This window comes from Euprymna scolopes, chromosome 37, assembly GCF_053919585.1.
Source record: "Euprymna scolopes isolate OS-2025 chromosome 37, ASM5391958v1, whole genome shotgun sequence".
Classification (NCBI taxonomy): Eukaryota; Metazoa; Mollusca; class Cephalopoda; order Sepiida; family Sepiolidae; genus Euprymna; species Euprymna scolopes.
This window is the reverse complement of record NC_136518.1, coordinates 5,120,798-5,134,789: the sequence shown is the minus strand read 5'-3', so window position 1 is coordinate 5,134,789 and position 13,992 is coordinate 5,120,798. Positions and strand designations below refer to the sequence as shown.

Sequence of the window (13,992 nt, the reverse complement as noted above, 5' to 3'; positions counted from 1 at the left end):
ATTTCAACATGTCTCGTTTGTATGAATAAATAAATTTGTTATATCTTGCCAACCCACCCGTTCTTCTTAAATTAGGTTATGTCTGTAGTTTGTGTATTAGACATATAGATGGCGCTGACGGCTTTTGGGGTGTTGGTAAGATGAAAGGACACTGAATCGAGATTTTTTTTTCTTTTTAATACGTAAAACTTGTGTACATTTAAAAAAATATTTTCGCGTCACCTTAAAAAAAAAACAAACAAAAAAAAAAGTTATGTTTTATTCCCTTACAATTATTACGGGATTCATACTGCCATCTTGTTTGATGCCGAATATGTTTTATGTAGCATTTGATTAAACGAACCCTAAAACTTCTGTTCATATATGTGAGAAGCTCCGTCTAGCTCACAAAAAATGTGAGTTTATTCAAAGTGACTTTTTTCGGTCGAACCCTGCGTACGTTGGGGCTAGGCACATCACGACTAGTTTTTTCTTCTTCCTCTTTATCTTAGCACTAAAAAAAAAAAAAAAAAAAAAAAAAAACATCAACCAGTCCTAAGCAGGGAACAAATCATCGCTGACTCATATAATCACACACATTTTAAAACAGATAAGACAATAACAATTGGTTACGCTAAACCTAAAGACTAAACTAATACATACGCAATTTAGTGAGACATCATATAAGAAATAAGCTCTGAAAAAGGAAGTTTCTAGGGAATATTAAATTCCCAAGCAGTCCTCAGACGCATGTATATTCCCGTCAGAGTAGAGATCATGGTATTAGTTTTTTGCAGGACTGGCAAAGAGGCGTCGACGTCCTCCTACATACAGCGCCTGATATTCCCATATGGTCACCCCCATCTGGTACTGACCAGACTCAACCTTGCTTAACTTCGGTAATTTAAAAAAATGAACAATGATCAACAGATTCTAGCATGTAGGTAATTCAGATCCAACGTCGACTGTGGAAAATAATTATATATTCTCTCACACTTTCTGAACATTCTATTAATTACTCGTAATGTTAGCTTGTTGGGGTTACATAGTCCTTTCGAGTATATAAAATTTCTACTGGTGAGACGTCGGCTTGCGTTAAAGCTGGTTTGATACCTCGTCCCTTGTTCAGTATGAGGTAGGTTCTTTTCACTATCGGATCTGTGCCGCGGGTTGCTTGATCTGTGTAAGTTAATAGACATTTATGTGTGTGTGGCGTGTTTGCTCAGTCGGTAGAGTGCTCGCCTAGCATGCTCGGGTTTCAAATCCTGAGCTCGGATGAGGACGAAACTCGAGTCTTTGACTTCCGGTTTGTTGGCTTTCTTGGCTCCTGTGGGCTGCGACGTTGGTTCGGTTGTGAAATAATTATATATATATATATATATATATATATATATATATATATATATATATATATATATATATATATATATAATATTCCATATAGAATTGACTGTAATAATAAATATGAAACTCTGCATCAATTAAAATATATTTAAGCGTACTTTACGGCCGGGCAAGGTCGGGCGTGCCCCCCTCCACTAGTCTTCAATGAAATCTTGAAGAAACGTCTTCGTTGTGTTTTTAACTTTTTAACAGTGTATATATATATATATATATATATATATATATAGAGAGAGAGAGAGAGAGAGATAGAGAATTGTCTTTGTAATAATAAGTACAAAATCTGCACGTGTTAAAATATATTTAAGCGTACTTTACGACCGGACAAGAATGAGCGCTTTCCCGCTAATCTTCAATAAAACCTTGAAGAAACTCAGCCACCGTCTCCCTTGCGCCATCTTTCTGCATGAAAAGAAGCGAAAAACAGTGACGGCAAAGTCGATCAGTAATAAAGAGAAAAGAAGGAAAAAGAGCAATTCACATTTTATATCTACAACGGACATTTTAGCTTATCGCTGACTGTTAAAATAAAAAGAAGAACAGAAAAGACTGAACAAATTAAACATGAAAAGAATAGAACACAAAAGGCACTTATAAATAACATTCTATCAATGACTACACAAAGATTAAAGATGAAAGTGCTTGTCAAGATTTTATCGATTCGAATATGTCAAAGTTTTACGCAACTTCAATACGGGTTATTGCAAGTAATAAATTTGAGACAGAACGTAATCCGTCAAAAGATCAAATGTGGTAGATATAGGATGGTATGGGGAGTTCAAAATTTCTGTATCAAATTCACAAGTTCAGCATAAAAATTTCCAAGTTCTTAAAAATGCAGCGAACGTTTCCTTTTGTGATCTTTCTACATGAAAAGAAGTTAAAACAAGGCCGAAAGCCATTAGTTGCTTGCTCTTCTGTAATGAATGAATGCGTGGATGTAGGATTGACATGATATTCTTAAAGATAAACTAAAATGACCGAAAAATTGACTGAAATGACTTAAATAAATAAAAAGTAAATGACTTAGAATGACTTTAATGAAATTAAGGATAAATTGAATGACCTTAAGAATGACTTGAATGCTTAAAAAATAACTGGAATCCTTCAAAAACAACTTGAACGATCTGGAGAATGACTTGAATGGCTTTGAAACTGACTGGTTGTAAAGTGGGTGATCATTTTACATTAAATTAATACAGAAAGTTACAGACATAAGTACAGCATGTAGTAAGAACAGATACTACACTTTGATCTTGGCCAAAAGGCCAAGAAAAGGGTATTTATTTGCTCCCCCACCGAGCAAATTAGGCTCCAGGCCGATTTTTAACGTGAGGAGTGAAGGGAAAATGGGGACCAACTCACCGAGGAGTAGGGAAGCTGGATAGTGACAATTGGTATGAAGGGCTGTCCCTACATTGACCAAGGTCTTATATGAAGGGTTGCCCCCACATATAGTCTTTGCTCGCAGTATCTGCCGGAACAGATACTACACCTTGATCCTTGCCAAAAGGCAAAGAAAAGCTTTAAAAGCTAAGAACAGCATCTATTAACAACAGACCTTTTATTTTAACCAAAAAGGCCAAGCACAAAAATGTTACGGACAGATCGACAGCCCGACCGACCGACCGACCGACCGACGGAGTGACTTATAGAGTCGCTTGCATGCAGCTAAAAACGGCGACAAAGAGAAACGATGATTTCAGCAATAAAGAGAAAAAAAAGATCTCACTTTTTGTCTATAACGGACATTTAAACTTGTTAACTGTTAAAAAAAAGAAGTAGAAAACAGTGAATGAATTTAACGTGAAATTCGGGTAAAGTTAAAAGCGCAAAAAAATAAAAACACACATAGATTTCATTTTTCGTATATATATCAAAGTTTTATGAAACTTACAAATAAGTTGATTGCAACTAATAAATTTGAGACAGAATATAAGCTGTCAAAAAATCAAATATTGTAGGTATTATATACATCAAGTAACACGAGTTATTTCCCCTTGACTGGGATTACTCCTACCATCACCATTGCCTACAACCTCCCATCACACAATCACATGGTATATTGTAGTAGCAAAAACTACTACTCTTTCTCAGTGTTGATAAAGCTTTTGTTTCGTTCACACGTGTGTGTCTCTCTTCTCTCGATCTTCTCACTAACCCATTACTAATTCAACAGTAGGCATAGGATGGCATGGAGAGTTCAAAATTCTGTATAGGTTCCCAAGTTCAGTATAAAATTATCCAAGTTCAAGAAAATGCAGCGAACGTTTCCTTTTGTGATCGTTTTACCGGAAAAGAAGTGAAAATGGCGATGCAAATAAATAAAATAAAATAACAAAGAAAACGATAGGTATGAGATTCAACAGGTCACAGTCGAAGACACTATCATGTAAAAAAATGACCTTGTACCTAACTCTGCTCTCCTGAGGAGACAAGTAAATAGGAACTCAACTTTATACCGTTTTATCACTCTCGCTTTTGTGACTCTCTCTCTCTCTCTCTCTCTCTTTGTAACGTTGTTCGTGAACCAACACATGCTGTATCCAGTTTCAGTCGCAAAGAAGACCAATGTGACGTGACCATCCCAAGGAGCAGTAGACCTCCCCATTTGGGAGAGGGTGAGACTCTTGAAACTCTGGAGAATGCTTGTGTTACTTGCTAAGTATTATTGTATGTCCGGGCAGCGGCGGTCGACCCTGCTGAAAGGAAGAATTAAGTTATGAATTTTATTATTTATATGAAACCGACATATAAATTTTATTGTTTGGTGGAAAACTGGCAACTTATGTCACCTTGAGAATAGGTAACGGAAATCGAGGTTATGAGCTTAACTTTTTGGGGGCCAGAGAAATCGGCAGACTGTAGACACACACACAGACACAGGGATTCCCCTGACATGACGTAACCAGTGGTGATTGGTTTAGGGAGCAACCTACCCTACCGCGGTACCTCCGTACATAAGCGAATCCCCATGCCAAAATAGCCAGTTGGAGCTGAGTTCTGAGCAAACCTAATCCTAATCGAATCGCCATTGCCACCCTCTCTTCCCGTCCATCACCACCGCAAAATCTAATCTAATTGGAACTCAACAGTGTTTGTTAAAAATCAACAACTGAACGATTGTATATAAGTGTGTATCATATTTTGTATATCTAACTTGAATTAAGCAAGTAGAATAGAGATATCTGAGTGTCTTTATTTTGTGTGCATGAAAATCTATTCACTTCCAGCATGACAGTGGCATATCAATCCAAAGGTGAAATCGATACCGACCAAACTGATTAACAAAATCCTGCTGCACTGAGAGATCCTGCGAAGAATTCCCTGTGAAAAACGAGCACAACGCATATGTAACAAGAAAATCCCCATTAGGGATCGCTGAGGCCCACATCTGTTGCAGGTGACCCGGAAAGGTCACATCAAGACAAAGAATAAGAAATAACTCCGACTCGCTTTGTAATATTCTGACCCTTTGGCTGCAATCACAGTGTAGTATCCGTGTTAACTATGGCAGGCAATAGCAAGGGTCAAAACATTATTGTTATTAATTGATCTGAGTGACGGCAGGTCGGTGGATCAATTATTATGATAAGAAAAATAAAAACAATTAGATTAAATAAATGTGGCAGTTGAAATAATAAAAGACTGCAAAGAAATGTTAACTTGGAAAATAAAGGTAAACAAAGTTCTGAGGGAATTTTAGTTTATGTAAATGAAATAACTAGATTTAGGCTTACGTCAGCGTTGGAGTTTTGGACACGTGATAATGATATGTAGATTTGAGTAGATTTTATTTCGAGTAGACATTTAAAATTGTCGTAGACTCTTGAAAATTCAGTAAGTTATTGCTATACATCTTATGAGATGACTGACCAATTTTTATGATTCAAAGAACAGCTATAACAGGAATTGGAATACACCCTACTAAAGCTGGTGAATTTTAAAAAAATGCAATCTGGATGTGAGGACAATTTAGAAGAACGATATGCAATAAAATTCTGTTTTAAACTTGGAAAAAATGCCACAGAAATGTATGGAATGCTTCAGACTGCTTTTGGACCATCTTACGTGAATCAAACATTAGTTTTTAAGTGGCATAAGAGATTCAAGGAAAGGAGGGAGTCTACAAGTGATGGTGTGGGAGGAGTAAAGAAGTCAGAACACCAGAGTTGATTGACCAAATAAAGAATTTCATAAATAAGGACCGTCGTGTGTCTACAGAAACAATAAGTGCGCAGTTTGATCTCAGTGTGGGAACTGTACATACAATTATTCGTAAGAAACTGAAGATGTGGAAGATTCGCGCAAAGTTTGCCCCAAAGGTGCTCAGAGAAGTTCATAGACTGTTTGACCAAGTCAGTTCCTCACCCTCCCTATAGTCTAGACCTTGCTCCCTGTGACTTTTTGTTATTCCCTAAGCTCAAGGAAGACCTTAGAGGCTGTCGTTATGAGACAATTGAGGAGATGAAAGAGGCTGTGATGAGGATCATTGACACGCTCACACAAGAGGACTTCCATGGGGTCTTCCAGAAGTTGTTGGAATGGTACAACACGCGCATTGCAGCCGGAGGAGATTACTTTGAAAGTAACTAGAGTTTCATGTGTTTATTATCAATAAAAGTGCTCATACGAAAAAAGTAGGGAAACTTTTTGAAGGCACCTCGTACCTCCATTCAATGGGGAGTTATTGTGAAATACCTGTTCCAGCAGCAGCAGCAGCAGCAGCAGCAGCAGTAGTAGTAGTAGTAGTAGGGAGATGATGGTGGCTCAATGGTTAATGATGTGGACTGATAACTATCAACTAAACCCCAACCTCTGTCCCATCACCAAAACGTTGCGTCTTTGTGCCTGTTTTACGTACAATTATTTCAATCGCAAGTGCTCTGATGAACCCAAAGCACTAATACCCCTTTAACGACAATACCCTTGACAAACCAAATAAGCAGCAAAATCCCACCCCTACACTGTAAAGATCCCTGGATGCCATAAAGTCTTCTACTTGAATAGCTTTTTCCCTCAGATTGCTGCACTTTGGAATTCTCTCCCGGACCCCTCCTTCCCTGACTGTACTGACATGCAGAAACTCAAGTGTAATGTGAACAGACATCTCGCTGCCCAACTCCCTAAATAGTAGTCTCTTCACGACTAAGTGGCTCTGTGCCCTGTTTGGGTTGAAATAACAGTAAAAAAAAAAAAAAAAATTGTTTCACAGAAATACTTTCATTTAGGAATGTTGGCATGGTTTCTCTTATAAGTTGCCAATATCCTTCTAGAAAGAATTCTTAACAGAAAGATATCAGAGAAACGAATGCCAACAAAATCATCATCATGGATGAAGATCAACAAACAAACAAACAAACAAACAAACAGCAGCAATAAAACTACCCATCTAACAGTGAAAAGCCAGGGTTTTATTTATTTATGTTTTTTTTACATAAAAGTCACCACTTATCAAAGCCCAGAGGCCACTCGAGGATACGGGTTAATGCGTATACATCAGTCATTGTGATTATAGCGTAGTAAACATAATAGTGGAAATTTTGTAAATTGGATTACTTAGGAGGATGGTTCATCAAGAACTTGTTTACATTGGACTTGAAGACAATCAAATTGTAATCAGCTGAAAAGCAAGCAAACGGAAGACAATTCCACAGACGTGCAGTTCTAAGAAAGAAGCTGAATCATGGAATCTACGCTTGGGTTTAAGCACAGATAAAGAGTGTGGGAAATTGTTGATAGTAGTTTTGGCTAGACGTGTGTTTTTTGTGAAAGTCTGGTGCGTCCTCTGGTCATCCCTGCCATAATAGTATTTATAAAAAAAGACTGAGACTAGCAACATTCATATCTTGAGTGCTATTTTCAAAAGGTTTCGGTCAATATAATCTCCGACCTTCTTCAGGTGAATTTTGTCGAACTTGGGAATCTTCTTGTCGAACTCCAAAATCTGCACAGAATTTTGAACGGAACATAAAAACACTTTCCCCCATTGTATTTCTTCATCCCCGACAGCGAATTTGTTTCTGAACATTTGAGATAAAGATTGATGATTTGTATTATTCGGACTACTGTCCTCATCTTGAGTGTTATTCTCACGGCGTTTCAGAATTCCATACAGAATCCTCGGTACAACTAGACACACCTCATAATGGTCAGATGTTACATAAGCTGAAATGCTGTTGTGAGAATAATATCCAAGATTTTTTCCCCTGCCCTTTATCTCTGCCTAAACCTAAACGTGTATTCCATGAACAAAGCTTCTTTCTTAGAACTGCACACCTGTGGAACTCTCTTCCGTTTGCCTGCTTTCCAGCTGACTACACTCTGATTGTCTTCAAGTCCAATGTAAACAAATTCTTGATGAACTATCCCCTTAAGTAATCCAATTTACAAAATTTTCGACTACATATGATTACTTAGCTATAATCCCATTGACTAATGTATACCCAGTAACCCTTATCCTCAAGTGGCCTCCAGGCCTTGATAAGTGGTGACTCCTTTGTAAAAAAAAAAAAAATTTATTTAATTCACGGGGGTAGCATGCTCTTGTTCTGTCAACCATGATGGATAGAGTTCTTAAGTAGTTTGCAATTGTATTTTTCAGTTGCCCACATTGAGGATTGAACCTTCAACCTTCAGGAGAATATCACACTCTAACTGAATTATTACCAGAACTTTAACCACTGCTCTATGGGTCCTTGCAGACTCCAAGAATGTGAATAACTAATCCTAATCTAAAAAATTTAGAAACGTACTAACAACATTTGTTACGTAAAAATATGTGAGAACATGAGTTCTCGATTAATGTACTTGCAATAACCCTTATCCCTGAGTGGCTTCCGGGCCTTGATAAGTGGTGATCACTGTGTAAAAAAAAAAAAATAAATAAATAAAAAATAATACAATGCTTCGATTTTGTTGGACGTTTTTTTTATTAACACATTCCGACACTGAATTTTCCATCCGGTTTGGGAGTATTTTAATGGAATATGCTCTGATGAACTCGTTGAACTTGTGCCCCCTCGATGTACACATCCCCGACAAACCTGCTTAGCAACAAAATCTCACCCCTTCACTGTTGAGGTCCCTAAATGCCAGAAAGCTCTCTATTCTAATAGTTTCTTCCCTCAAACAGCTAGACTTTGGAATTCCCTTCCTGCTACCTACTTCCCTTACTATACCGATATGCAGAAATTTAAATGGAATGTAAACCAACATCTTCGGCCCTGTCGGTGGGGCATTAGAATACACCGACTGCCCCCCTGCAGAGGGTAAAAGTCCCTCAATGGGGGTCCTGGATATGACCTTAAAGTATATTCAGTGGTGAGGCCCCAGCTTGTGGGCTTTGGGGAGTGTGGAGCCACCCTTTAATTACCATTGCTCCCAGGTCCACTCTGACCCGGAGTGGTAGTACCTGTTAGGGTCCCAACTATGGGTTAAATAGAAACCGACGTGAAAACAACAAATATATTCTATTAAAAAAATTTTTCTTCAAAATCTTTGGATTCGGCATTAAATAACCCGAACAGGGTTGATATGCCGTAAAACAAAAACCAACCAACCAACCAACCAACCAACATCTTATTAATTTTTCCTAGGTATGTTGCCAAATAGTAGTCCTTTACATCTAAGTGGCGATATGTCTTGTTAGGGGTGAACGTGAGTAAAATAAATATATATATATATATATATATATATATATATATATATATATATATACTGTGTATCACAAAAGTGAGTACACTCCTCACATTTCTTCAAATATTTAAATATATTTCTTAGGACAGCACTGAAAAAATTAATTTTTTGACACAATGAAAAGTAGTCTGTTTGCAGCATATATAACAGAGTTAATTTATTTTCCCCTCAAGATATAGCCATTAAAAGTTAAATCCCTGGCAACAAAAGTGAGTACACCCTTTACGAAAAGTTGTCAATATTAACACAGAACATGTCAACTCTCAATATTTGGTGTGGCCACCGTCATTATCCAAAACTGCCTTTACTCTCCTGGGCATGGTGTTTACCAGAGCTTCACATGTAGCCACTGGAATTCTTTTCCACTCTTCAATTATGACGTCGCAGAACTGGCAGATATTTGAAACTTTGCGCACATCCACCTTCTGCTTAAGGATGCCCCAAAGATGTTCTATAAGGTTCAAGTCTCGAGACATGCTTGGCCAGTCCATCACCTTTAACCTCAGCCTCTTCAGTAAAGCAGTGGTTGTCTTGGATGTGTGTTTTTTGGGTCATTGTCATGCTGGAACGCTGCTCTGCGACCCAGTTTCTGGAGGGAGGGGATCATGCTCTGCTGCAGTCTTTGACAGTACATGTTGGAGTTCATGTTTCCCTCAATAAAATGTAACTCTCAAATACCTGCAACACTCATGCAGCCCAAGACCATGACATTCTCATCACCATGCTTGACTGTAGGCATGACACACTTAACCAAAGCTCTCTAGTAGGTAAGAATCATGCACTTAACTCTGGCTGTTAGAATCTCAAGGTGAAAACAGTAGTCCAAAGAATCCAAATAATCCGAATAATCAATCCCCATCTAAAAAATTCAGAAACAAGCGACATGACGACGTTAGGTTTTTGTCGTTCTTGATGCCAACATCCTCCTACATACAGCGCCTGGTATTCCCAAGTGATCACCTATTTATTATTGACCAAGCTGAACGTTGCTTAACTTCGATGATCTAACATGGAAATGACGGTGGTTTAGTGATTAACGGCACGAACTGACAACTTGGGTGTTTCAAGTTCGAATCCAATTCGTTCCACAAAAATCACTTTCACTTAGGATGTTCGCAATCTTCACGTGCTCTCTCCAGTAAATACCCGATGTATTTCTAGAAAGAATTCTGACTAGAAAAATATCGGGGAAACAAATGCCAACAGTAGAATCTTTGGATTAATACGATACGATGCCGATGATCCCATATAAGCAAAACAAACAAACAAACAAACAAACAAACAAACAAAAATTGGTTACTTCTACATTTACTGGCCCTCGGTTTCCACAAAGTTTCTCGGGTGTGCTCGCGGGTGTGCTCGGGTGTGCTCGGGTGTGCTCGGCCGCTTACTGGAATAACCGGAAGCGACCGATCACCAAACGTTCAACCGCTATGAAAAAAATTATACGATAAACAAGTTAAACGTGAAAATACAATAAACAAAATTACAAACATGTATTTTCCTATCCTTGACCCTAACCTTAACCCTAACCTTAACTTACGCGATTAAACTTACTTTTTTTTTTTAATGTCTTCCAATTTATGAAAAAAGAAAAGAAAGTAACCTTCATAGATTCGTATTAGCTAAAAACAGACAGCGTGTTCGTTAAATATTGAGGAACGCTCGGCCGAGGTTTTCCAGTTATTTCCGTCAGCTGTTGAGCGAGCCCGTGCCCACTTCATGGAAATTACGGCTTGGTAAATGCAGAAGCACCAAAAATGGAATGATAAAGATTCTGACTTACCATCTTGCAAGAATCTAATTTTTTCCTTCCTTTTCTTTTTTTTTTTTTATTGGTTTTTGGTTTGGTTTTAGAATTTAGTCGATTCCATTTTTCTCGATACTGCGTTTCTTTGTCTTGTGTTCTTCAAGATCTTGAACAAGGTTGCTGCCGCGTTAGAATCATTTTGTCAAAGGGTGCGTATTTTTATTTTATTTATTTATTTATTTATTTTATTAAGTTTGTAGTCAACTAGGGGACATTGTTGATGTTTTGTTTCGTTTTGTTTACTGTGTTATTTCGTCACTGGCAGTTGTTGTGTCACCCGCAAGAGAAACCGAACCCGGCGAACGTGTCCAGACATGTCCCCCCCCCTACACCCTCTCCATATACCGTGGAGAGAGAGAGAGAGAGAGAGAGAGAGAGAGAGAACAGATTTTAAAATTTCGAAGTTAACACTTCCTGACAACTAAAAGACCGGACACTGTCGTGTAGAAATTAGCATAGGATGGGAGTGTTGGGGTTAGAGTTAGGGTTTTGAGGTGTATGACGGCAAAGGAGATGATAAATGTTAGAAGAGAGAGAGAGAGAAAGAGAGAGAGAGAGAGAGGATCAGAAAGACACAGAGATAGGATACAGAGAGAAAGAGAGAGAGAGAGAGGGTCAGAAAGACACAGAGATAGAAGCATACAGGAAGAGAGAGAGAGAGAGAGAGAGAGAGAGAGAGAGAGAGAGATGAGCGGATGAGAATTCTAGAGATAGACAAAAAGACGCAGACAAAATGGAGAAAGAGAAAGGGAAGACACAGAGAAAGAAAAAGAGAAAGAAGAAAAAGATGTGAGGAAGAGAGAAAGAAAGAGAGAATAAGGGATACCGAGAGTATGGATATAGAGAGATATGTAGAGAAGGCGAGTTAGAGAGAGAGAAGAAATAACAAGAAAGAGAATGAGAGAGACAGAGAGGTAGGTCATAGAGAGGGGGGGAAGATGGGGAGTAAGAGAAATTGTAGAAAATGAGATTGGGGCTATATTCTTAGAGATTTTTATCTTCGGCCTATAATCTCAACAGAGATTAAACCATTCCTGTAATGATCTGTTTCCTGTTGATTTTGCGGTTGAAGCTTACTTCAGTGCAGTTCTAGGAGGTCCACCCTCCCAGGCCTTGCCTCCTCTCTTTGAGAAAGGATTGGTTTACTGCTAATCGCCTGAGACGCCCTTTCCGAGGAATGCAGACAGGGCTGCCAACGCACTCTTTGCAGGTCAGAGTGCCTCCTCCTTGGGGTTGCTGACTTCTCTCAATCTCACTTTCTGACACTGGTGTCACAGTTCTTGAAGTGTGAGAGAACTAAATGCTCTATATTCTGGGGGGGGGGTATAAGTTTCCACTCAATACACTGTGGCGGGTTCCTGACTAGAGCAGGCAATTAATCGATTTGATTCACAAATTAGCGATTTCATTGATTGAAATAACAAAAAGCGTAATGGAAGTGTAGAAAATTCATTGATTCTGATTCAATCCTGGCAATATTGGATCTCCCTGCTAGTTTATATATATATATATATATATATATATATATATATATATATATATATATATATATATTGGTATATTTAGGCAGCATTTTTTCATTCAAGCAAATATTATTAAATACAACGGAGACATTTTGTCTTATAATTCTTTTTTTTAATTTTTCAATTTTTCGTATTGTCTTTTTTGTTTCAAAATCAAAAATATTAATAAAGGATCCATACATGTTGCTGTTACGAGCGCTTTCGATTCGTCCACGAATCATCATCAGGTGTTAAAAATACAGGATTGCGAAAATGAGGATTGAAAATGAAAACTAAAATATATATAGTCAGTGATGAGTTAAAATAAAAGTCGATTAAAAATTCGAGTGTTAAAACCAGCAAGTTCGTAGACACCATGTACGAAGTCCGTCCAACACGGACTACGCAAGACATTTCAGAACGTTACTACTTTTTTGAAATGCAATGTCATTTATATTAGGTTGAAGAGTTCTAATGTACGACGCTTCAAGAATCTTTAATTTTTTTACATTATTTTCCCGTTGTATAATTTTTGTGTTGTCAACGAGGACCTTTCTAACATTGGAGGGGGGACAGCTATGTTCTTTTTTTAAATGTTTGTAAATCGCGCTTGTGTCGTTAAGGTGCATAGTTATTCGCCGGGACAACGTTGTTGTTGTATGCCCAATGTATGTATTATTTTTGGAGTTACATTCTCCAATAGAGCATTTAAATTTATACACTACATTGGTTTGCTCCAACGTTTTTATCGCCGGTGAAGAGTTGTTTTTAACCACAAGGTTATGTGTTCGAAATTTCCTATAATAGATAATAAATTTAATTTTAAAATTACTGTCAACAGGCGTCAAGTATCTTCGTATAATATTTTTTATTGCCTTTTCTTCAATTCTGAAATTAGGCGTCATTTGATTTTGGTAAAATATATTAATGGGGTTTGCATTGCGGTGTTGGCTAACGTTATTATTTTATTTTAACTCATCACTGACTATATATATTTTAGTTTTCATTTTTAATCCTCATTTTCGCAATCCTGTATTTTTAACACCTGATGATGATTCGTGGACGAATCGAAAGCGCTCGTAACAGCAACATGTATGGATCCTTTATTAATATTTTTGATTTTGAAACAAAAAAGACAATACGAAAAATTAAAAAAATTAAAAAAAAAGAATTATAAGACAAAATGTCTCCGTTGTATTTAATAATATTTGCTTGAATATATATATATATATATATATATATATATATATATATATATATATATATATATATATATATATATATTATGGCTATGTAAAGACTAAATTTAAACTTGTTCAAAAACATTCTTTATTTTAGGTTGTGAAATTAAAAAATAAAAATGAATGCGTCAGCTGACCGGTTTCGAAGCTCACCCAACAGAGCTAAAATCGAGCTTAATTACGTTTTAAAAAGAAAAGAGGGGGGGACAATGAATCAGAGATGAAAAAGTAGGGGCGGAATATATATGTATATAAAAAAGTAAGATTAATTATTAAATAGAAATTAGATTAAGCCCTAAGAGATTCTCTTTTTGTTTTCAAAGAGAAGGTCTCAGCAGTGGCAGCTCGTGCCTAAGATTAG

General features: G+C 37.3%; 1 protein-coding gene and 1 pseudogene across 1 annotated transcript in view; both read right to left on the bottom strand.

Annotated features, from left to right (window-relative positions):
- Positions 1 to 11,213, bottom strand: part of LOC145261047 (uncharacterized protein C1orf87-like) — a 164,131-nt gene extending 152,918 nt beyond the window's left edge. The window contains exon 1 of the mRNA XM_080119208.1: positions 10,865 to 11,213. Within this exon, the coding sequence (XP_079975334.1) occupies positions 10,865 to 10,867 (3 nt within the window). The 5' untranslated portion in view covers positions 10,868 to 11,213. The remainder of the gene's footprint in view (positions 1 to 10,864) is intronic.
- LOC145261335 (U2 spliceosomal RNA) lies at positions 2,550 to 2,661 on the bottom strand (annotated as a pseudogene).
- Positions 11,214 to 13,992: the final 2,779 nt, after the last annotated feature.